The sequence below is a fragment of the Rhineura floridana genome, chromosome 5, assembly GCF_030035675.1.
Source record: "Rhineura floridana isolate rRhiFlo1 chromosome 5, rRhiFlo1.hap2, whole genome shotgun sequence".
In the NCBI taxonomy this organism is placed as follows: Eukaryota; Metazoa; Chordata; class Lepidosauria; order Squamata; family Rhineuridae; genus Rhineura; species Rhineura floridana.
In genome coordinates, this window is record NC_084484.1 from 106,602,085 (window position 1) to 106,623,793 (window position 21,709).

The 21,709-nt window shown below is 38.9% G+C and overlaps 1 protein-coding gene across 4 annotated transcripts in view; it reads right to left on the reverse strand.

Annotated features, from left to right (window-relative positions):
• GABPA (GA binding protein transcription factor subunit alpha) overlaps positions 1 to 21,709 on the reverse strand; it is a 23,416-nt gene continuing 1,707 nt past the window's right edge. For 2 of the 4 annotated variants that reach the window (XM_061627884.1, XM_061627885.1), the window contains exons 2-10: positions 21,090 to 21,190; positions 19,195 to 19,339; positions 11,846 to 11,930; positions 10,457 to 10,702; positions 8,504 to 8,698; positions 7,744 to 7,800; positions 5,876 to 6,016; positions 4,651 to 4,843; positions 3 to 2,600 (exon numbers count right to left, since the gene is read on the reverse strand). In XM_061627884.1, the coding sequence (XP_061483868.1) occupies positions 2,372 to 2,600; positions 4,651 to 4,843; positions 5,876 to 6,016; positions 7,744 to 7,800; positions 8,504 to 8,698; positions 10,457 to 10,702; positions 11,846 to 11,930; positions 19,195 to 19,339; positions 21,090 to 21,166 (1,368 nt within the window). In that variant the 5' untranslated portion in view covers positions 21,167 to 21,190 and the 3' untranslated portion in view covers positions 3 to 2,371. Of the gene's footprint in view, positions 2,601 to 4,650; positions 4,844 to 5,875; positions 6,017 to 7,743; positions 7,801 to 8,503; positions 8,699 to 10,456; positions 10,703 to 11,845; positions 11,931 to 19,194; positions 19,340 to 21,089; positions 21,191 to 21,709 lie in introns of all 4 variants that reach the window. The other 2 variants (XM_061627886.1, XM_061627887.1) reach the window with 2 other exon arrangements.

The following is a 21,709-nucleotide window of genomic DNA, read 5'->3' on the forward strand; positions in this document are numbered from 1 at the left end:
ATTTTATGCACAAATATTTTAAGAGTAAAAATAGAAAATAATTGTTTCATGTAAAATTACCAAAAAATTCAACACAAAAAGAAATACATAATTAGCAGAATATGTGTCCTTAAAAGAGTAAAAATGTATGCAAAACCCCTCCATTTTAAAAAATTGGGAATATACCTTCTATATTTTTATTCTGACAGCCACACAATGCTATATGACATACAATAATCCATACCCTCTTACTGAAGACCTCAAATTAGTCACAGATTGTCCCCCACAATAAAACTGAGATGTACTGTTTTTAAAACACATCCAGACTCTTTACATGGGAAAAATATTACAAGTGCAACAAACTTACAAAGGAAGTATGAAATTTTAAAATTCAGAAAACAAATCCGATGTATATATTATAAAGGCCATATGCCATGTTCCCTAATATGGCTTATTCTATTATGTGCATAGCTGAGTATATATATGACAGCATTAATACATGAAATTTGCAGTCTGCCTCAAGGTTTACAGCCTGCCTCCTTTTATAGGAAAAATTAGATGATTGGTACACTTCAAACATCTTAAAGAGGTGAATATAAACTAGCAACATGAGTTACGTTGCTTACCTTCTTTAGCACTGCACAAAATGCTGAAACCCATCTTTTCAGGTGCATAGCCCCCCCCCCAAGCTATGGACTAATGGCTCCTGTGATGCATAGAAGAGTTCAAATTCTTGATATATAATTAAAGTCGTTTTTTCTCTTACCATAATTATCCTTCAGACTTGGAGAGAGAAAAGTATTCTTAACCAGTTTGACTAATAGCATGAAACAATAGTTGAACTTGCATTGCAATCCTGTGGTATTAAATACAAGTTCCACTGAAGTTAATGGACTGAACTGGCTGCCAAAACATTAAGTATCATCCAAACATTAAATGTTTTCTTTGCCTAAAATGATATTTAAACACCACAATATCTTCTTTTAAGTTTCCAAGTAGTCTGAAAATAAGCAAGTATAGCTAGCAGTGAATGGAGCCCTTACGGTAATTACAGCTGTAATCTAATGTTCCCAGGCCTAGCCACATTTTATGTTCTATGCTTATTATTGTAAGTAAGCTTGCTTCTCAACTGAGTGACTAGTTCTTCAGAATGAAGGCCGTCTTTTTAACATCTGTACTTTTATTGCCTGTTAAGTGAAATCACAACTTCTAAGGAGTTTGTTCTTTTAATTATGATGATTTAATGAAAAGCCTGCATTCAGAACATAATATTAATGCAAACAAATGGAAGGCAAAGAAAAACAGCATCAGCATATCTGGATTAAATTAGGTATCTTTTTAAAAATGTTATCAAATAAATGAACTATGAATATTACACATCCTTTTCTGCATCAAAGAACAGCTTGGAAACTAAATATTTTGAAGAAAACTGCATGTTTATGTATTTTAATATAGCAGTCTATATAACATTGAGAAGTCAAACATCAATTTAGCTGCAGATTACATTTTGTTTCTCAACAAGAAGGGGCTTCTGTCTGTGATTAAAGTCTTCAGTTCAAAGTCAACTACAGTGCAAGTATAAGCAGAATCAGCTGATATACTCTGCAGTGTAATGAAAACAAAGCAAAACCTATTCTTTGGATGAGAGACAGCATTTCAAGTTTGTAATCCTAACAGGAAAAATGTGGAAAAAAATTTGTGCCACACATTAAGCTTAGCAATGTCTCTCAAGATAGTTAAACACTTTCTCTCAAATACACGTTATCTACATATTATATCAAAATACTCATAATTGGTTTTTAACCTTGCTAGATTTTTAACTTGGATCTCTTTTCAGCAGTGATCTCCAATTCTGCCTAAATTACACTTCTCTGCTAATAAACAGAGAACTCACCTTAGGAGCAAAGTACTTTTCTGTGTGTTTCTTAAAGCTTGATATGTTAAATAATAATGAGCATGGTAAAGAGAAGCTGTTTTATCTCTGGAAATACACTTTCATTCTGGTAGCTTAGGAACAGAAGTACAGAGAACTAAATTCAAAATATTGACGTATGTTGTGTAAATGCTTCACTTTCTTAAAACATTAGACAAATTACAAGTAGGGCATTACATGGCACCAACCAAGTTTGAGTTTTCTTACCAATCCCAGACAACTTGCCACAACAGCTCTGTCTTCATGTTGAAGAATCTGTGGAGTGCCTTTAACGTACAGTACATGAAACAGATACCTTAAGGTGAAAAAGATCCAAATTTACGGGAGTCTCAGTTCTCCATAGAAAAACCATGCATCATACTGAACTGCCAAGGAACAAAGTAGCTCCTACTTTAAAGACCAGAAACTTCTCAATATACAAAAAAGGCCTCATGCTCCCAAGCTTTTAGGTCCTGGTACTTAGTTATCCTTTTCTGCTTGCAGGGATGCTGTAGCCAGTGCGACTGCTGTGACTGGTTGTGCAATGCCATGGAGTTGCATCTTTGCCAGTTTCTTTTGTTCACACTCTGTGACCAACCGATTCAACTCTGCTGCACTATACCCAATGAGAGTCTTCAAGTCACAGACAAACTTGTATACAAACCTCTTGCCTTGTACTTTGCAGATCATGTCCCCATCGTAGTAATATCTTCATTGAGAAAGAAAAGGAAACACAAAGTTCTTGAAAAAGTAACTGATGATGACTAACTTGGAGACAGACAGAAGGATGCTAAGTGGTGAATATTACACTGAAGTTTGAGCTTGTTCATATCCATTCACCTAGAAACCTGTGGCTTGCTGAAGAGATTTCATATAACAGTGCACAAAATCCAGTGTACTGCCCCCAACCCCAATCCCACACACACATTCCATAAGAGCAGCTAAGGAATCTTATGGTGCCAGCACATTTGAGAACACTTGGTAGAAGTACTATCAAGAGAGTCTTTCATACAATGTAGGCTATGCTTTAATTCATCCTACTTCAGCTGAGCCAAGATTTGAAAAAAAGGAAGGACATACTTAAAATCTATAAAATCTATTAGAGAAAAAAATGCTGCCTTTCTATCTTAAATTCTGCCTCTTGCCTCACACCTAGTGACAACACCTGCAAGGTGGCATATATAAAGGACAGTGGAGTCCATCAAATGACTTTTCCTAAGATGTAGTCCCTGAATTAAAGTATATGCTTCAACTTGGTGGGAATACGCCCACTTGTTAGGTGGAGCTAACAAGTTTTTTCTTATGCCTTTGAAAAAGCAACAGTCAGTACAGGTCAGTCTTCCAATATATGGAGCCTTGCATACTTTTTTGCTCACTAACCTATGCAGTAGAAAGTATCTGCTATTAAGGTGGATTCACACAACCATTTTCCCTAATGTAGGTTAACTTTGCAATCACTTCATGCATGAAACTGGGTCTGTGGAGGGTTCAACACCACTGAACGCATGTGACAGGGCAGCATGGATACATGTTCAGGAGATGGGTTGCATGTGCATCGTCATTAAGTTTTTGAGAAAATAATACATGTTTACCTTTAGAAGCTGATGGATTATGGATTTTAGTTAATCTTTCAGCATCTAGAGGCATAGCATCCTTATAATGAATAGATTGTGACAGCATGCAGTTAATAGTTCTTAACTAAAGTCCCACATTTAGAAGGGAAAAGTACTTCAAGGTATTGTGTTAAACCAAGATTACGTACAGGAATTATACCATCACTCTATGAAGACCATGTGGAAGCATAGCCTTAACTATGACTAAGTTCCAGTGATTCAGATGTTCAAAGGGTTAAAGGAGGCAGAGCCCCCAACATCCTTGCATATACTGTACCTCCACCCTAGTTGCCAACTATCCTATATTGAGTATGGAGAATGTGCAAGGGGCTTCTACTGGTGTTTACTTCCCGTTTCATATATTTGTATATTGGGGGGGGGAAATACGGTAAAAGCATTTTACTCTCCCTCCAATACATTCAAACAGCAGCCCATTTCCATATATGAAATGCAATGACATCAAAGTCAACATAAATATCTACCATCTCCTACTCTTTGACCTCAGTTGTTAAAATAGCATAGTAATAAGATGGTGCCCACTTAATTAGTACCATTTAAGAAGATTTGCTCACTGAAAACTTCAGTGTTGCAGAAGTAAAAGGAGCAAATGAATGTTAGGACGTTTTACAAAACAGACTGAAAACAAAACAATATGTATCATAATGCCAATATACAGGTGGACAGTTTCAGAACACTGTCTATAGCTCTGGTCACCCCATCTGAAATGGGTAACATGGAATCAGAATAGGAACAAGGAAACATTCAGTATTTCTTGGTAAGCATACCTATATTGAAGGTAAACATACAAGTCTTCAAAATATATAAATAAAGCCGTAATTTGGAACACTTTAATTATGAGAACAGATAGTTTGAAGCTTTGGTATAAGAAAAAATAACGAAGGGGCAACATAATAGAGATTTATAATTATGCAGTGGAGAAGATACATTTCTCTCCCTCTTTCATAATACTTGAACTTGGGATCACCCAAGTGATTGGAATTAGGTTTAGGACAGACGAAAGGAAGTATTTCACTTAAAGGACAGTTACTATATGGAATTTACTACCATGGGATGTGGATATGGCCTGTTATTGGAAACAGACTCTTACCTGATCCCGAATGAATTGTTCTAATGTTCTTAACTTACCGTAAAGCACGACTGAGTTTCTCATAGTTCATAGTAGGTTTATTTTTACGTTGCCCCCATTTCTGTGCAACTAGCTCTGGTTGATTTAGTTTGAACTCTCCTTCATCGCCAACCCACGAAATGCAGTCTCGAGCATCTTTGTCAGTTAGAAGCTCCAGCAAAAACTGCCAGAGTTGGATCTGGCCATTGTTTCCTTTTGAGAAGGAAATAATTAAAATACAAACATACATCACATTTTTACCTAATAAGCTGAACCTTGGAAATAGATTAAAACATTATAATGAAGTGGACAAACTTTCCAGTAATCAAAACTCCTCAGGTTAGAAATTAAACATAAAATATGTTCAACATATAGTTACTATCTAGCTCATGACATTTTATAATTAACTTGAAAGCTTGCTAACTTCTTTGCATTCCATTTTCATTAGTCCTAATAAATATTACCCTATTATTATAGAACAATTAGTCTTAGGCACATCTGCAATTAATACTACTGGTATATCAAAAGTCCCCTATCCCAATCCTATTTAAAAGTTAGCTTTATAGAATTGTCCATGTCTGTTCACTAGCAAGTGTTCAGTTTTAACATAATAAATACTATCCTTTAAAGGTTTGCATTGAGCAAGAAATTGCAACCCATATATGAACATGTTTACTTGGAAGTCCTACTGAATGCAGAGGGACTTATTTCTGAATAAATATGCTAAGGACTACAGCCTCTATATTGAAGGATTAACTTACATGCCCAACTTAAGTCCCTGTTTCTTAAAATAATTTATCTGAAAATACACACAACGAAAATAGATATTTTACTAATGTAAAACACCTGTTGTATTTTCCATAATGGAGAAAATACTGAAATATTTAAATTTCTTCAACAGAGATACCACTGAGAAATGCTAAAATACAAACAGTAAAAAATTAAAGCAGATTATAAATGTCTATTAACAAAAATGTACGCTTTTCATTTTTGTATTTTTTCCCCAGAAAAGCCTAGTAGCTTGACTTCCTAACCCCAGGTAACTTTAGAGCTGCCATTTTCCCTCCAGGGTAGTATCAGTGCTGCCCCATCACTTCTTGGGTGAAAGCAGTTTGCCACCCATTCAAATAAAACTGACCTTTGTCTGATCTTTTAAGATATAAACAAATTCTACACTTGTCTCTAAGGATTGGAGTATTTAGTGTATGACTTCTTATAATCTTTTGGTTTTAGTAAAAAGAAAACCTGTTCTGTTCCCAGGTGAACTTCTGTCTTCTCCTGAAATCCTTGGTGCTCTCTGCACTTTTGCTGTCTTTGCGCTACTGTTTATGACTTTAATAGTGGTTGGAGTAGAAGGCTGTACAGATGCTGGAATAATTTGCACAGCTACAGAGGAGAAAACATATGATATAGAATATAAATAGAAATATATGAAATTGCTATTTCAATCACTAATACAGAACGACATTGTAAAATGTGATAGTTAAAAAAGAAGGGGAACATGTAATAAAATGTTACAAATGCTGGTGGTTTTATACTATGAACTCATATTCTTAAATTTCAGCACCAGCAATTTGTACCATACAGATGAAGCAATATTGAACTGGACTAGAATACCTAGTTTTCATATTTTCTCCATGAAGATTATTCGAACAGTTTTATTCCACCCTTGAATACCCGAAGACCAGTTACTGTCCAAAAGCATTATCAGTAAGTCTTCTGAAAAAAGTGGTGTGACTAGCTGGCACTCAACACTTAAATTTTGTGCTGGAGTTATTTCTCCATTGCAATACCTCTGAAACGCATGCATTATTAGTAGTAAGTGTGCTACATCAGAAGCAGTTATTTTGGGGCACATCAAGTCTTTCTGTTCAGCTGTATAACTGTAGAAACCAATCTTTGCGCAATTACAGAGTTTGCATTAAATTTTATAGGAATCTGTGAGCTGCCAAGTAGCATTGACTTCCGACACACAGGTCAAATTTAGATTGTAAGACCATTTTCTCAAACTCATGCCCATATGCCTCACCTGCTTCTTTTGTTTCTTATGGAATTCAAATTGTAATGCAATATATAAGAAATAAAGGAAAAATACACTTAAAAACCATAGGGTATCTAGCACAGCACATTACAATCACTGCAACAGGTGGAACAATCAGTAAGACCAGGACTGTCAGCAATTTGTAAGTGGTCTATGGGGGGGGGAGTTTAGGAACTACTGCCATAGGGTATTCTGGTTCTTTTGGTAGCTTTTTAATGCTGTAGTCCACTTATCCTCTTTCAGCAGACACTTGCAGAATGCATTCCCAATTCTTTCCTTTGAAGTTGGGTCACCTGGTATGATGGTGACATCAGGTGATTTGATAGTGGGCAGCCCCACTCACCTATCAAAGTGGCCCGCAAGGGGTGGCCAGTGGAGGATCTGGCCTGCCAGCCAAATCCTACTCCCCAACCCTGGGCTACTGAATTATTTCTGTATTTTATTACAAAAGCTTGAGGGCTCTGCCATTGTCGACACATCTGAATTATGCTCCAAAGGTACCCCAACTTGTGTGACTAAATTATACAAATATGCACAAATATGCTTATTTTGCATCTATTCTACATCTACTAGCCATGAGAAGCAAACAGTGAGCACAATCCTGAAGCTTCTCTACCATTTGCACTCCCATTTCAACACATCATAAAACTATTGTTGTTCTTCTTTGTTTCACTCCCAGGCTGAGACTAAAGTAGTGACTATCCAATGCCCTTTCTGATAAAAATAAAGGACTGTGGGTAAAAATATCACTGAATATCCCACAGGAAATCATAGTAAGCTGCTGCTAGATATTCCAGCAATAACTTAATATTGAACTACTGCTGATCAAAGCACAAGCTCCACAGCAAAGGAATACATCTAGCAGTAATTCTACTGCTTCACTGGTGAAGTGCCAGTATGAATGCACCCTTAGAGACAAATCTTCTTAATTTCAATCTGATTCCATATTTAAAACAATAAAGGTCAGCTTCCATCTTCAAATGTGGAAGTTGTTTTTGTTTATACAAGGTCTATGATATGACCCTGTTGAAAATACTTTTTCTTAGAAAAAAATCATAGAATGACAACTTACGTTGATCAATAGTAACTGTAGCTATTTCTCCAGAGTGTTCTTGGCTAGCCAGCACATCTGAATATACAAGAAAAATATTAAGTCCTTTTGAAATGATTGCCACAACTAAATTTCAGTGACTTTTCTACTTGAAAAATGAGGAAAGAACAAAGGCAACTATCAATTTTATAAAGAATATAAAAAATAGATAAATGGAAGTATAAATGTCGTCCAAGGGAGGGAGAAAAGAAAAATATATCCATATTTATACTATTAGCTTTATAGGCAATTCCATATTTTATATTTCATGTCTGGGTTTTTTTTTATTTTGCTTGCATAGAAAAACAACATAACAATTAAAGTAGTTGTCTGGTAATATGGAATAATTTCCTTTTCCTGAGTTAAATATTTTTTAAATAAAAAGGTTATATGGGGGGTGGGGAGGAAGTATGAAAACACTGAAATCCTAATACTGATTTTAGAATAATTTAAATTTTGCTTTGAATTATCAGCATCTCTTCCCACGATGCAAAGGTTATTTTCATCCTGACACATACAAAAATCTGCTACTGTATTTAAATTACCTAAGCCTAGTAGCTGATACATACAAAAGTCTTACAATTTGCATTGTGCTGTGTATATAGGGCCCTAATGTGTCAGTAGTATTTTAAGTCACACTGACTGAATGCATACATTACTAGATAACTTGAACTGCCATAAAACAAAGCCTTTTTTTGAAAAAAAAAATTAAACAATATACTTGTTGAGAAAACTCACATACATTTTCGAAGAAGTTCCAGATGGCTCCAAAGGATTTCTCCTCGAGGGACCCTCTGGAAAAAGTCCTCTTGACTGAGGCTGCACAACTCTCTCCCAGGAATGCTAAGAGTATTGAGATCTATGTCTGTCATGCTGAATTCCTTCATCACCCATACTACCCAATGCAGTACCTGGTCAGTTGACCACTGTACTGGATCTAGAAAAGGAGAGAAATATTCGAAGTTTTTTCCCCCCAATGTTGCAACAGACTATGTTATATTATCTTCAGCATACATTCAATAAAGTTTTCCTCAAATTAACATCCAAAAACCCACAAATGGCAGTTTCATGAAGCTGAAGAAATCAGAAACAAAGAAAACAAATTCTGGTATATCATCTATTAAAACCTTCATTTCTAACACCTTTCTATATTTAACTATAGCTTAAGTATTGAGTTTTCAGAAAATATGATAACCATTCTCATGATCACCTCTGTCATAACCATTTTCAGAGACTTAGTGGTAACTCATGGACTTTTTAATTTGGATTCCTGCATTGAGCAGGGGGTTGGACTTGATGACCTTACAGGCCCCTTCAAACTCTACGATTCTGATTCTGTGACTTACGTAGTTCCCCCCCCCCAAGATCCATGACTATGCAATTCATTAAGTTGAACATATTAACTTATGTAGATGCCTTATACTTACCCACTTCAGGTGTCACAACAAAACCCAACTCACATACTTTTCTCTCCCCTTCCCATGTGAAAGAGGGGGATTTAAAGCTTCCCAGCATAGTTTTGAATAAATTGAATATAAATTCAATAAATTGAATATTCATGAATATAAGAAAAAATAGTTTATTCTATACACAGTCAACACACAAGGATCTGAAACCAGAGCTTGATCCTGGTTTGTCTGAACCAGCTGTGGATAAAACAAATCACAATATTCCTTATTCAAATGTAATAGGAAAGTGTCAAAACCATGTCTAGAAGTTTTTAAACTTCCTCCCCTTAATATAAGGAAAAAAAGGAGAGAATACAAAACCCCAAAGTTTACACCACATGTCCTTTTAAAGCTAAACCATTAGTATTACATCTGAACCAGGCTACTAAACCCATCTAGCCCAGTATTATCTACTCTGGTTGGCAGGAACACTCCAGTGCCTTAGCAATGCCAGGATTGAACCTGGGGCCTTCTGCATGCAAAATGTATACTCTCAAAAGCTTCCCCGTTTATTTCATGTTAAAAGTGGTATGTTCTTAAGACATCAGCTGATTTTATTTTATTGTGTACATGGGAAATTATCCCAAATACAAAAGGGGAGCAAATAGTCCTAGAGGTTTTAGATCAGAGGTTGCCAAACGTTTTGAACAAGAGGGCACATTTCCAATTTTGAGAGAGTGCTGGGTGCATCAGTCGCAAAATAGCTGTCATTGGGGCATGGCATAACACAAAATTAGGTAGCAGCCATGGATAAACTTTTCCCACCATTGCATTTCCACACTAGAAAAGACTTGATCTGCTGAATTTCTGCCTAGCTGTTAACAGCACAAGAATCTTGTTTTGCCCCAGTGCCAACCATAAACCAAAGCCTAGGCTGCCAACTTGTACCCACTTACCTGGAAGCCCCTTAAACACAAAGAGAATTACTTCTGAATAGACATGTATACCATTGTACTGCAAGTTAACTGTACAGTGATTCTTATTGAGTCCCTGGTCTTTAGCTCCTGCAATGCAGGAGACCAGTAATGGCTCTCCCCCCGCCCTTATATGGTGCTCCCTTTGCACTGATGCTAAACTCATAACAGGAAACATTCACAGGAGAAATTGAATACATGGCATATTTATTCAACATCATTTTGTCCTTATTACAAATTGGAAGTCTAAGCAGAACTATTTGTAAATGAGGGGGAAGGGAAAGAACCACAAAGATATACATGATACAGGTGCCACTGTATATAATTTGTTACCATAGGGTATTCCTAGACGTTCTTGTTCTTTTCGGTAGCCTTCTAATGCTGCAGCCCACCGAGTTACTTGTTCAGATGTTTCATCAGATATGGTGGTAATATGTTTTGTTCCATCTAGTGTTATCACTTGAGCTTCTTCAACAAGGTGTGCCTCAGTTTCAGTATGGTGGGCATCTGGGTCAATCACTACTTCAACAGTTTCTACTGGCTTTACAATTTCAAGGATGTTTAACTTTGGTTCTATTCCTGTACAGAGAAAGGGAATATGAATGAGCAAACACCACACAAAAAAACTGCAATTTACAGAAAATGAAACTCTATTCAACTATTATTTTCAAACTATTTTCCACAGTTTGCATCTGTACTGGAATTGTTTTTAGGGTTTTTTAAAAAGATGCTTTAAAGATTTATTTTTAAAGATGTTTTTAAAGATGCTTTGTTTTTGAGATGTTTTAAAGATGTTTTTGTTTGCTGGCCTCGGCTCCTTCTGGGAGGTAGGGTGGGATATAAATTTAATAAATAATAATAAAGATGAAGAATGAGCACAATTTTTTTATAAAAAACCTGTCTTAATACTGTTCTGATAAAAATGTTCATTATACAGAGGCCTGAGAAAGATCATTAGCATGTCTTTATCTTCCATGATCATAAGATGTTTCCTTCCTTAATCACAGTGTTTTAAACTCATCTTCTGTTATTTTTATGCTGTTTTGAGCTGTTTTTCTTATATTTTGTACATTGCCTTGGATGTGGAAAGTGATTAATAAAAAAACCCTTCTGTTAACAAGTGAGCAAACCATTTTATTTCAGAGTCCTCTTCAAATTTATTATAAATTGTTTGTTACATCAACTCTTAAAATTTCAATTTCAGTATTTTGTCACCAGCTTAATATTAAAATTCTAAAGAATACTGTTCATAAATATTTCATGAAATAACTTTACAAATTCTGAATTCTCAGCTCACCAACTTCTACTTTATTTCATTTTCTACACTCAAACCTCCCAATATATGCTTTGACCTTATGGTTTCATTCTTTTCAGCTATCTATACTTAAAAAAAAAAAAATTCAGGTTTAAGCCTGTATTATCAATATGCTGTGTAAATGTATTTGCAGAGCTACAAAGACCTTCAAATCACTAAATGGAAACCAATTTTCCAAGCTCAGCATTTTGACATGCTGTTTGACATATATTGCTATGAAGGTTTCTCCTGCATAATAACTTGGTTGTAATACGACTATTTATATCCATCCATTGAGAAAGGAATTTACAACAAAAACGCTGTTCTGTTATAGGTTTTTAGTAAAGGCTATATACCAAAGCTGCCATTAAAGAGCACTGTGGTTTAACATATCTCCAAGTCATAAATCTATAGTAACAGTTTCTTACCTTGCCTTGATATTACTTGGACACTAAGCTGCACTGTTCCATCTGTCTTCACACCTTGATCAAAAAGACTACGATCTGGATCCAACTTGATTAAAGGAAATTTTAAAAATGGTAGAGTCAGCTTCTTATAATTGTCAATAATGGCAAACTTTAAAAAATCAAGAAATAAAGAGAATTTTCCTTTTTCAAGGAAGGATGAGATTGCTATACTTTATGACTGATACAGACATTAGGCTGTATCCAACACTGCCCTAGCCAGGTTCCACTCAAAACAGCAGGACTTCCCCTTCTCTTCTCTACCTCTGCTCACCCTCAAAATATGTTCCATAAGATTGGGGAACCTTCGGGAGCAAATTTTGGGGGTGCAGAAGCAAGGAAAAGGAAGCCCTGTTGTTCAAGTGGAACTCCACTCATGCAGTGTTGAATTCAATCTATTATTATTAATAATAATATTCTGCCTGTCAGGATATAAATCCTACCAAGGAGGCTTACCAATAACAAATAATTATATATTTTTAAAACACATCACAAGCCTTCCCACAGGGCAGTTGATAGTAGATTGCTCTGATGGGGAGATGAGAAAGTCCATCTAGAGCAAGCCAAGAAGTGATCTTTTCCTGCCTCACTCTCTCTGCTGGGGTCTTTCCCACATGAACAGTTGATGATAGGACACCTTGGGGAAGGGAGATAGTCCAGATGGGGAAGGCCCCACAGTAGTCTTCAACTGCCTCCCTCTGTCTCTTGCAATCCTTCCCACAGGACATTTGACAGTAGATCACCATCATGATATATAGATATAGCATATGCCTATACCATATAGCAATTTTGCAGCCAGTGTACAAGAAAATCATCTCAGTATACCAAACTTGTGAAACTTATGATTTCTGGACAACAGTAGCCTTTGTTTTGGGAGTTTTATTGAACACAATTGGCACTATGCTATGCAGTACCTTTGATCATACTCTGTTGTTCTAGACACTCTAAATATTCCAGAGGACATGACCTATGAGTTTCCAGATAGCTCTTTCGTTCTTCCTCCATATATGTGCACATTTAATTAGCTTCATAAAAATGTGATTACATCCTCTAAATTATTGGAATAAAAAAGATTCCTAGGAAAATGGAAGGTTTTTATTTAGAGGTAGCAGCTAGTTTTATCTCCTGAGAGCTGGTGTGTTTTCAACAGCAAGGACAGGACTTTCTTTTCTAAAGGGTATTTTAGGATGTCTCAGCTCTTCCTTGCTCTCTAGCATGTATCACCTAAATGTTATAATTTTGTTTATCTGTTGGCAGTGGAGGACATTCTCTTGTAGGGATGATTGTGATGCCCCTGTAATGTTTGTATAATATTTATGGTAAGTGCCGGTTTTGCAGGTTAAATATGGTAAGCAGAGTGAGTTGGGAGGGGAGAGTACACGATAGAATGTTGAGAAATACTATGTTGTAACTGGCTGAGCGTCTGGGTGGTTGAATGTATGTATGGGAGAATGACAGTTGGTCAGGGAGTTCGGTTCTGGTTTGGGGTTGAAGAGGGTAAGGGGTGTATCTGTATTTAGATGGGTACTGAGGCAGGTTTAGGAAAAGTATATGAAGTAAGAGAAACTATAATATGTTGAAGGTCACTGATATGTAACCACACCCATGACAACTGAATTCAAAGTAATCTTGTTTATTCCTAGTGTTATTTAATAAATCTGTTTGGTTAAACAACACGCTTGATCCTTGCCTGGGTTCATACATAGGAGAAGAGTAGGCAGAGCAAAAACCAAAGCTGGAACCAGTATCTATGGTGGAAGCGGTGAATGGTTAGTGTATCAGCAGCAGGTATCCAAGGGCAACCCAGGGCTGTAGTCTTTAAAGACAGAAAGATACAGGGGGGTTGTGGCCTGAAAGTGTATCTAGACACTTAATAGCAATCTGTAAAAGGAGGAGACTAAGACAAAGTCTCAGGGCAGCCCTGCTTTACAGTGTGTCAGTTGGTGACACCTAGTGGTGGGATCATGAGAAATCCATGCCGGGGCCAGCGCAAAAGGTCTGACAATGACGCCTCCCACTGGACTGACAGACATGGTCCAGAATCCTTTGCCTCCTCTTCCAGTGGGAGGAGTCATCCCACCCCCCAGTTCAACCCTGCCTGTGGTCGTGAACAGTGGGATCCTTTAGGCCTCTAAGTTACCCTTAGATTCTTTTTTGCCACCTCTTTCTGTGAGTTTGTTTTCTTCTTTCCTTTCTGTTGGTGTGTGTGCATGTGTTTCTCTCTCTTCAATTGTTTTATATGTTCATATATTATTGGTAGAGTGTATGGAGTGTTTGTGCGGAGAACTGAGAGGTTGCCAGGGTCCGCCCTGCGATACCAGATCAATTTCAGCTGAGTGGCCTTCACGGCCATGAAACCACAATTCCTCTCTCCCAGGGCAGAGACATCTGCCTAACCCACCGCCAGTCAGGGTGCACCCTGCACTATAGGGGCGAGCGGTCTATCAGGCTTGGAGACTGCTGGGGAGCTACTGGGACCAGGCTTTACAAAGAGCACTTGCTCATGTGGTTCCGGCCAACTACAGGTAGCATTCTGAACAGCTTCTTTTTGTATTTGGTCTGCTTATCACAGTTCTAACTGGCAGAGGTAATAACAGCCTCCTCAGAAAAAGGCGGGAACACCATTTTTCTTCTAGCAGTTACGCACATTAGAAACCCTCTAATGGTTGCGGCCGCTTTCTCTCCTCAGCATGGCCAATTTATAGCAGGGACAGGTTTTTCCACACCCTACAGGAACCCAGCAGATTCATCTGTCTGCCCGTTTGTGTCTTGTTTTTACTCCGTTTCTCTGAGAGGGGGTATATAAAAAATCAAATAAAGTAAGAGGCAGACTCCCTCACTGTTCCTGAGTGGAGCGTGCTCATTATTCCCCTTAAAAAAAAAACAGGCTCCATCACCTTGCTTGGTTGGAGCACACGCTTGTTACTGGCATTTTTTGAGTAAGAATGTTGCAAGCAGGATCCTTGGCTATGACTTCTCCAGCCAGTACCTCTGCACATCAGCATTCTGGTCACAAGAAGGGGCAAGTTTCCGTTTCTAGCATATCCCTTCCCAGTGTTGTGGATCAGTGCAGTGCGGCTTCTCCTTAACTAGGTACATAGAGTGAGGGGACCAGAGCTACTCATTCACATTTGCTACCAATTTCTTTTTCTTCTGAGGGGGAATCTCCATGTCTTCTGTCATGGATGCAATCCTGCATATCTTCAGAATTCAGGGTTCTCTGGTGGCAGCTGGCATTTCTAAATCCCAGAGGTCTGACAACGGGAGACAAAGCTCCAAGCACAGACACAAGAGAAGGAGATCTCGCAGATCATCATCTTCTAGTAGCTACCTGAAATCCCCTTCTCCTTCATCCTGCTCACCTTCTAGGGATCCATCCCCTAAAAAGTGAAGGGGGGGGCACAGGCCCATTCACAGGTTGATTCTAACATACTAGCTCCACTTCAGCCACTGAGGCAGTGACAGTAGTTCCTTCTCAGGAATGCAGGCCAGGCACTCCTCCAGTGCAACACACAACGGCAGCAGAAGTAGGAGTTTCTGATCCTGAGGTTGATAATCCCTCACCCATTCAAGAGGGCTATCAGGTGAAGAACTGGAGGTCGTCTCCAAGCAGCCTAGACTGTTCAATTCAGATGTTTTCCAGCCATTGTTGGTTAAGACTTGTAGGGTTTTACAACTGTTGGCTGAGGAGGCTACCAACAGGAGGCTATGGTTATTGCTCTATTGCAACTAAGAAAGCTTTTCCCGCATTTCATTCCAAACCTATTTTGATTCCCTTTCTGCGTTCCTTTGATACATTATTGAAGGCGGGGTAGGCACACCCTAATAAGGGGGAAATGATTTCTAAGGTAGTAAAGAGGCACTATACCTTTGGCAATAAGGTGATACAACTGCTATGGGTCCCTGATGTGGATGCTGCTGTCACAGCTGTGGCATCTTCGGTGGTCTTCTCTTCTCGGGGGGAGGAAGAACCCAAGGACGCTTGTGACAAGAGTGGAGACCTCTCTGAGGTGCAGCTTTGAAGCAGATACTGTGGAATTCAGGGCCTGTTTTGTTTTCCAGGGTTACATTTATGTAGACAAAGGAGTTGGGATCACATGAGGATGTTCCCAAGCCTGTTACAGACATACTTAAAAAGATTTCTCATGCATCTGCTCTACCAGCAGATGCTGCACATGATCCTTTCCAGTTTGATGCCTGTTCCATGGCTGCTACCACGGTGGCTAGGCAAAATATTTGGCTTTGCCAGTGGGAGGTAGATGTGGCCTCACAACTGAAACTATTGAGCATGCCTTTTTGGGGGGACAAGCTGTTTGGTGAGCCATACAGGCACATTTAAGTTGAGACAAGGGATAAGAGAAAGGCTCTGCAATCTGCTAAGTAGGAAGAGCGTAAGGGATGCCAGGAGCAGTTTTTTGCCCCTATCTTTGCGGTGGCCTACTGGAGCTGCCTGGCCAGCCAGGGCAAGGAGATTGTGGGCCGGAACATCGATCACTTCATCCCCGTGACCAAGCTGAAGCACTATTTTGCCATTGACACCGTCTATGTTGGCAAAGGAAAGTTTTGTTTAATAACTGATTGTTATTGTATTGTAATTGAAAGATGATGCCGTTGCTTTTTAAAAAATGTTAGTATTTTGTTATTTAAATTTTTATAAACTCTATTGTTCTTCTCTGATGTGTATTTTGTACTGCGTTTATTTTTTTGTGAGCCACCTTGAAGGCCTTTTGGCCAAAAGGCAGCATAGAAATGAACCATAACATATCTGCAATTTTCCCATCCCAAATGATTTTCTTCCTATAGGCCACGTTGGGGCCAACAAGGAAGGGGAGGTGGGTGTCCTTCCTCCAGAGGGGGTGGATCCACTTCCCTTTCCCCATGATTTGCCAAAGCTTCCATGAAGGTCCCTTCAGCATGACTCTGAGCTCCCCGGTGGGGGTTCATCTGTTAGTTTCCCCACCTATGGAGAGAAGTAACCTCGGACAGGTGGGTATTGGAAACAGTCGTCCGCAGGTATTCCATGGAGTTTGCACGCCACCACATGACCTTTTTGTTCCTACCCCCCGTTCCAGGGACCCCAGCAATCACAAGATTTATATGTAGGCCATCAAACATTTGGTAGACATTCAGGCCATACAGAAGGTTCCTCCTTTGGAGAGGAGATATGGGGTTTATTCCATCCTTTTCTTAGTTCCAAAGAAAAATGGTACTATCAGGGCCATTCTTGACCTGAAATGGCTAAACTCCTGGGTAGCCAAAAGGTGATTCAAGATGGAGACCAATTGTGGCAGCACTGAGGAGGGGTGACTGGATGTCTTCTATCGACCTCTCTTAGGCTTACCTTCACATCCCCATCCTGAGGTCCCATCATCAACTGAGGGCATTATAAGAGTCAGGTGTTACCCTTTGGCCTTTCCTCGGCGCTGAGGGTTTACACAAAGGTAATAGTGGCCCTAGTGGCTTTTCTTCAGAAAGAAGGAGTTCGACTTCACCCCCACCTGGACAACACTCTGGTCCAAAATCCATCACAAGTTGCTTGCAAAAGGGATACCGATATCACTCTGTCCTGTCTCCAGCGTTTGGGGTTCATTGTGAACCAGAAAAAAAGCTCTCTGACACCGCCTCAAACTATAACTCATCTGGAGGTTCAGATCAATACCAATGTCTTCAGGATCTCTTTCACCCCAGAGAGGGTGGAGAAGATCACCAAGGTGGTGATACAAACAAGGTCATTGACCCAGATGGAGCTGATGTTGTTGGCAGGGTCTCCTCATGTCAGCCTACAATCTCGTTAGGCTCAATTTCATTTACGCAGCCTGTTGCATCTTCTTTTGCCTTTTCAGGATCAGATAGCAGCCAGTCAACAAGTAGTCCTGGTGGTTCAAGACCACCTGAAACAGAAGAGGAAGTTGTGGCTGGCACCTCATAGAGGGAGTGAGCTTAGAAGAGCCTCAACGGATGGTGCTCACCATGGATGCAAGCCTTTATAGCTGGGGAGTTGAAATGGGTCACAGTGTGGTGCAGGGCACTTGGTCAAAGGAGGAGTCTCAGTTCAGCATCAGTGTTCTAGAGCTGAGGGTGATATGTCTGGGGTATGAGGCCTTGGCATCAGAGGTTAAAGGTTCTCACCTGCTAGTGCACATTGGCAAAGAAAGTGTATTCAGCATTGGGCAAGGAACCTCCTGGTATTCTCATGGCACATCGTTAAAGGGGCGGCAGCTTCTGCCGCATTTAAGGGCAATTTCCCTATATTGGACATATGCAGAGCTGCTACTTGGGCTACACTGCATACTTTTGTGAAACACTACCAAATAGGTAAGTTTTTCATCAGCTGATGCGGCATTCAGTAGGAAGGTTCTTCAGAGGATCGTTCAGCAGTAGATGGGGGCAGAGGAATCCCACCCACAAGTGAGGGAACTGCTCTGATACATCCCTACAAGAGAATGTTCTCCACTGCCAACAGGTAAAAATGAAAGTTTTTCTTACCGTAAACTTCTGTTGGATGTAGGCAGAGGAGGACAGCCTCCCCACCTCACTTCCTCTGCTGATACATCCCTGATCCTCTGTCATTTTCTGGGAGGGGGTGGTACTAGGGCTTCTGCCTCCATCCTATATCGTTAGCATGTTCCGGTTGTCTTGTTATGTATTCCTTAGTACATGTTTATGTCAGATTGAATGTTCACTTATTTCTTCTTTGGCATAAGTTTCCCCATTCTTACGCTTTCCTAGTTTGTAGAACAGGCATCTCATGCTTTTCATCAATTAGGGGTGGAGGAGTGGTTCTTGTCCTGTCAGTTGACCTGGAGGGCAGGACAACTCCTCCCCCTGGAAGAGGCAGCAAAGGATTCTGGACCCTGCCTGTGGGAGACGTCATCCCTACAATGTCCTCCACTGCCAACATCAAACAGAAGCTTACGGTAAGAAAAACTTCCATTTTTTCTCATACTTGCTTATAAACTGGAACCTGTCTTGTTTTTCTGAACAAGCCTTATCTTAAATTCATTTCTTTGATTTGAACTAAACTATTCAGTTGCTTAAAAATGTGTGTTAAATATGACACAAAGGAGATGTCAACAAAAAAGCATATTAAGTTAAATAAAAAAGTGCATATGAATCTATGTCAGTTTTATTGTTGACTGATCCCCTGTTGGAGATAGCTACATTCTATGCAATCTATTCCAATCAATCAATGGTGGTAAATATATTCAAGATAGAACCTCTACTAAAAAGCATAGGCAGAAAATAAAAGGAACTCTATTCAATACAACCTGTTCCTTATATAAAAACTTCTAATTTTAATGGTTTTGCTATACCTGTATATCCTGTAGACAGATTTCATGTGCTTCCAACGAACACTGAAGTCTTGGTTCCAGGAGTTTCTTAAGATTTCCAACTGGTTCATTGATATCAATAGCCTGACTCACAAATTCTGCAGTTGTGTAAGTTTGCTCAACAATGCTGAAAAAGGAGTTAAAAAGGAATCTACTAAAACTACTATTAAAATGTTTTAGCATTAAAACATTCTACCAAGAGACCAAAACCCCATTTGAAAAGTTTAAAATGGAACTATTTTGAATACATATCCAAAGCTGCCTTTGAACTCCAACAACCCAAGTTTGGCTTGCTCTGTTAAAATCTGTCTCATTAACAGTAGTCATGTCCAGACTTCTGAGGGAAAGAAACATAAGCATCCCATTTTCAAAGTTTTCAAGTAGTTGTAGTCTGTTAAACTTCTAGAGTACTAACTTTTAGTAGTTTTCACTACTACAAATGTCTTAACATTTCAATAATCTCATCAGGGAGAGAGGGCTAATTATCTTTAGGAAATTAAAACAGGTCCCCAAAGTACTTGTTCCAGCACAAGTTTTTCTAGAGTGACCTGAACTTGCACTGAACTGAAGAAAGCAATGGGACATAGAAAGCATGCCCGAACGAGTGTGTTAAGATGTATTTCACCCAACAAGTAATTGGGAGAAAAATCTTATTGTTGAAGCAAAGTTGCATTTGCAGACTGTCCATACTCTGGAACCAGTTGTCACCACACCAAATGTCAAGCTTTGTTTCAGGTGATATCACCTCAGCCAAATACACAGACAGCCTCTTCAAGTGTCAATGCCTAGGCCACTGTCATTTCTGAATGATACTTGACTGACGACATGCAAGTAATGGAGAAGCCCATCCAGAATCTTCAAGATGAAGAATCTGCTAAAACCTTACAGTAGAGTAGAGGCAAGTAAATGTAATAGGTATATTATAGGGAAAGGAACTGTAGGACACCCATCAATTCCAGAGTCCATAGGTTACACTGAGAAAGCCAAGGACCAAACTTTGCTGGTTGAAATTAAGTAGAGCAACCCCTCCCCCCAAAACCTAGACTTACAACAGTTAACTGCATTCTACATTAAAGAAGCCTACTCTTTCAGAAAAATCTAGGAAATATAGCTATAGGGAGAAAGAAGTATCTATCCTTCCCTCGCCTCCAATCTTTACTTTAAGAGCTTGTGAAATAGAAATATTTTGCTTAGTTACCTTGCAGTTTTAATAAAACATGCACTCAACAGATTTGTAACTTTTTCAGGAAAATCCAGCTTGGTTACTGCTCTGTGAACAAACCTAATCACTATGCTACTGAAAGGAAGAAAAACCTCTTCATAATTGTTTTTGCTCAGAAGGATGTCCAGGCGTTAAATCTTTGGCCCATAGTCACATGGAGAAATTATCCCACTGGAGTAACCAGTGTAGTGTAGAGACTCCTAGTTTGTTATTGCATCTTTTGGTGAACCAAGATCACCAAGTTTACATCAGCAATAAGGGAATTAGAGCACGGGAGAAAAAAGCGGAGAAAAGGCAATTACTGGTCCACCCTGCTCTTTAAATGATCAATCTGATGACTGGGAAGTGGGTGATTTGCATTTCCATTAGGGTGCTGGGGCTTAAACCTTTCTGCCCACCCCAGCAGTGTGTCTTGCCTTTTGAAGGAAGGGCAGGATATAAATTTAATTAATAATATTTATTGTGGCTGCCAGATTTCATAGGGTTGGGGGGCAGAAAAATGCTTGGAGGGCCACATCAGGCCCCTGAACAGAAGAATAGCTACCACTCGTCTATGCAATACAGTAAAAAAGGTATACAGTAAGCACTCTACTCTTCTTGCTTAGTTTGAAAGGTAACTCTGAAAGAAATTCATTCACACACTCCTCCTGTATACCTTTCTTCAGTGCACTCTTGTTTCTCAGTTCCATCAATTTCAATTTCTATCAGTTCTTCTGCTTCTCTTTTAGTCATGGCTGAAATATATCAAGACGCAACCTGCAAAACAGAATGATTTTTTAAACATGTTATATGCAAATAGAAGTAATAGCTTCAAATGAAATATACTTTACTAGTTCATTCAGTCTATACTTGGAAATAAGATCTATTGGTCTAGTGGGACTTCCATGTAGGTTAGGATACTTGGAAGTAAATTCTATTTAAATCAGTGGGACTTTACTATGAAACAATAATGGTTAGGATAAGGATGCCAGTCTCACTTTAGTTTAGATACGAAGAGTGCTGAAATTAAACACTAAACACTAAAGAGATGCACTATTTATTATGTGATTTTGTACTGTTATACTACTTTCCATCTTAAGCTATCCAGGTGTGGCGTAGTTTTCTCCAAGAGAACAGGAAAACATAGCTTTCAAGAAGCTGAGGACTTTCAAAGTGTTATTTCATTTATTACAATAACGTGCTGCCAGATTTGGGAAAATTATCAGTCTATCTGATTAAGGATAGTTAAAGTGGCAAGAACCATCAGACTTTAGGGTTACAGCACAGACACGCTTA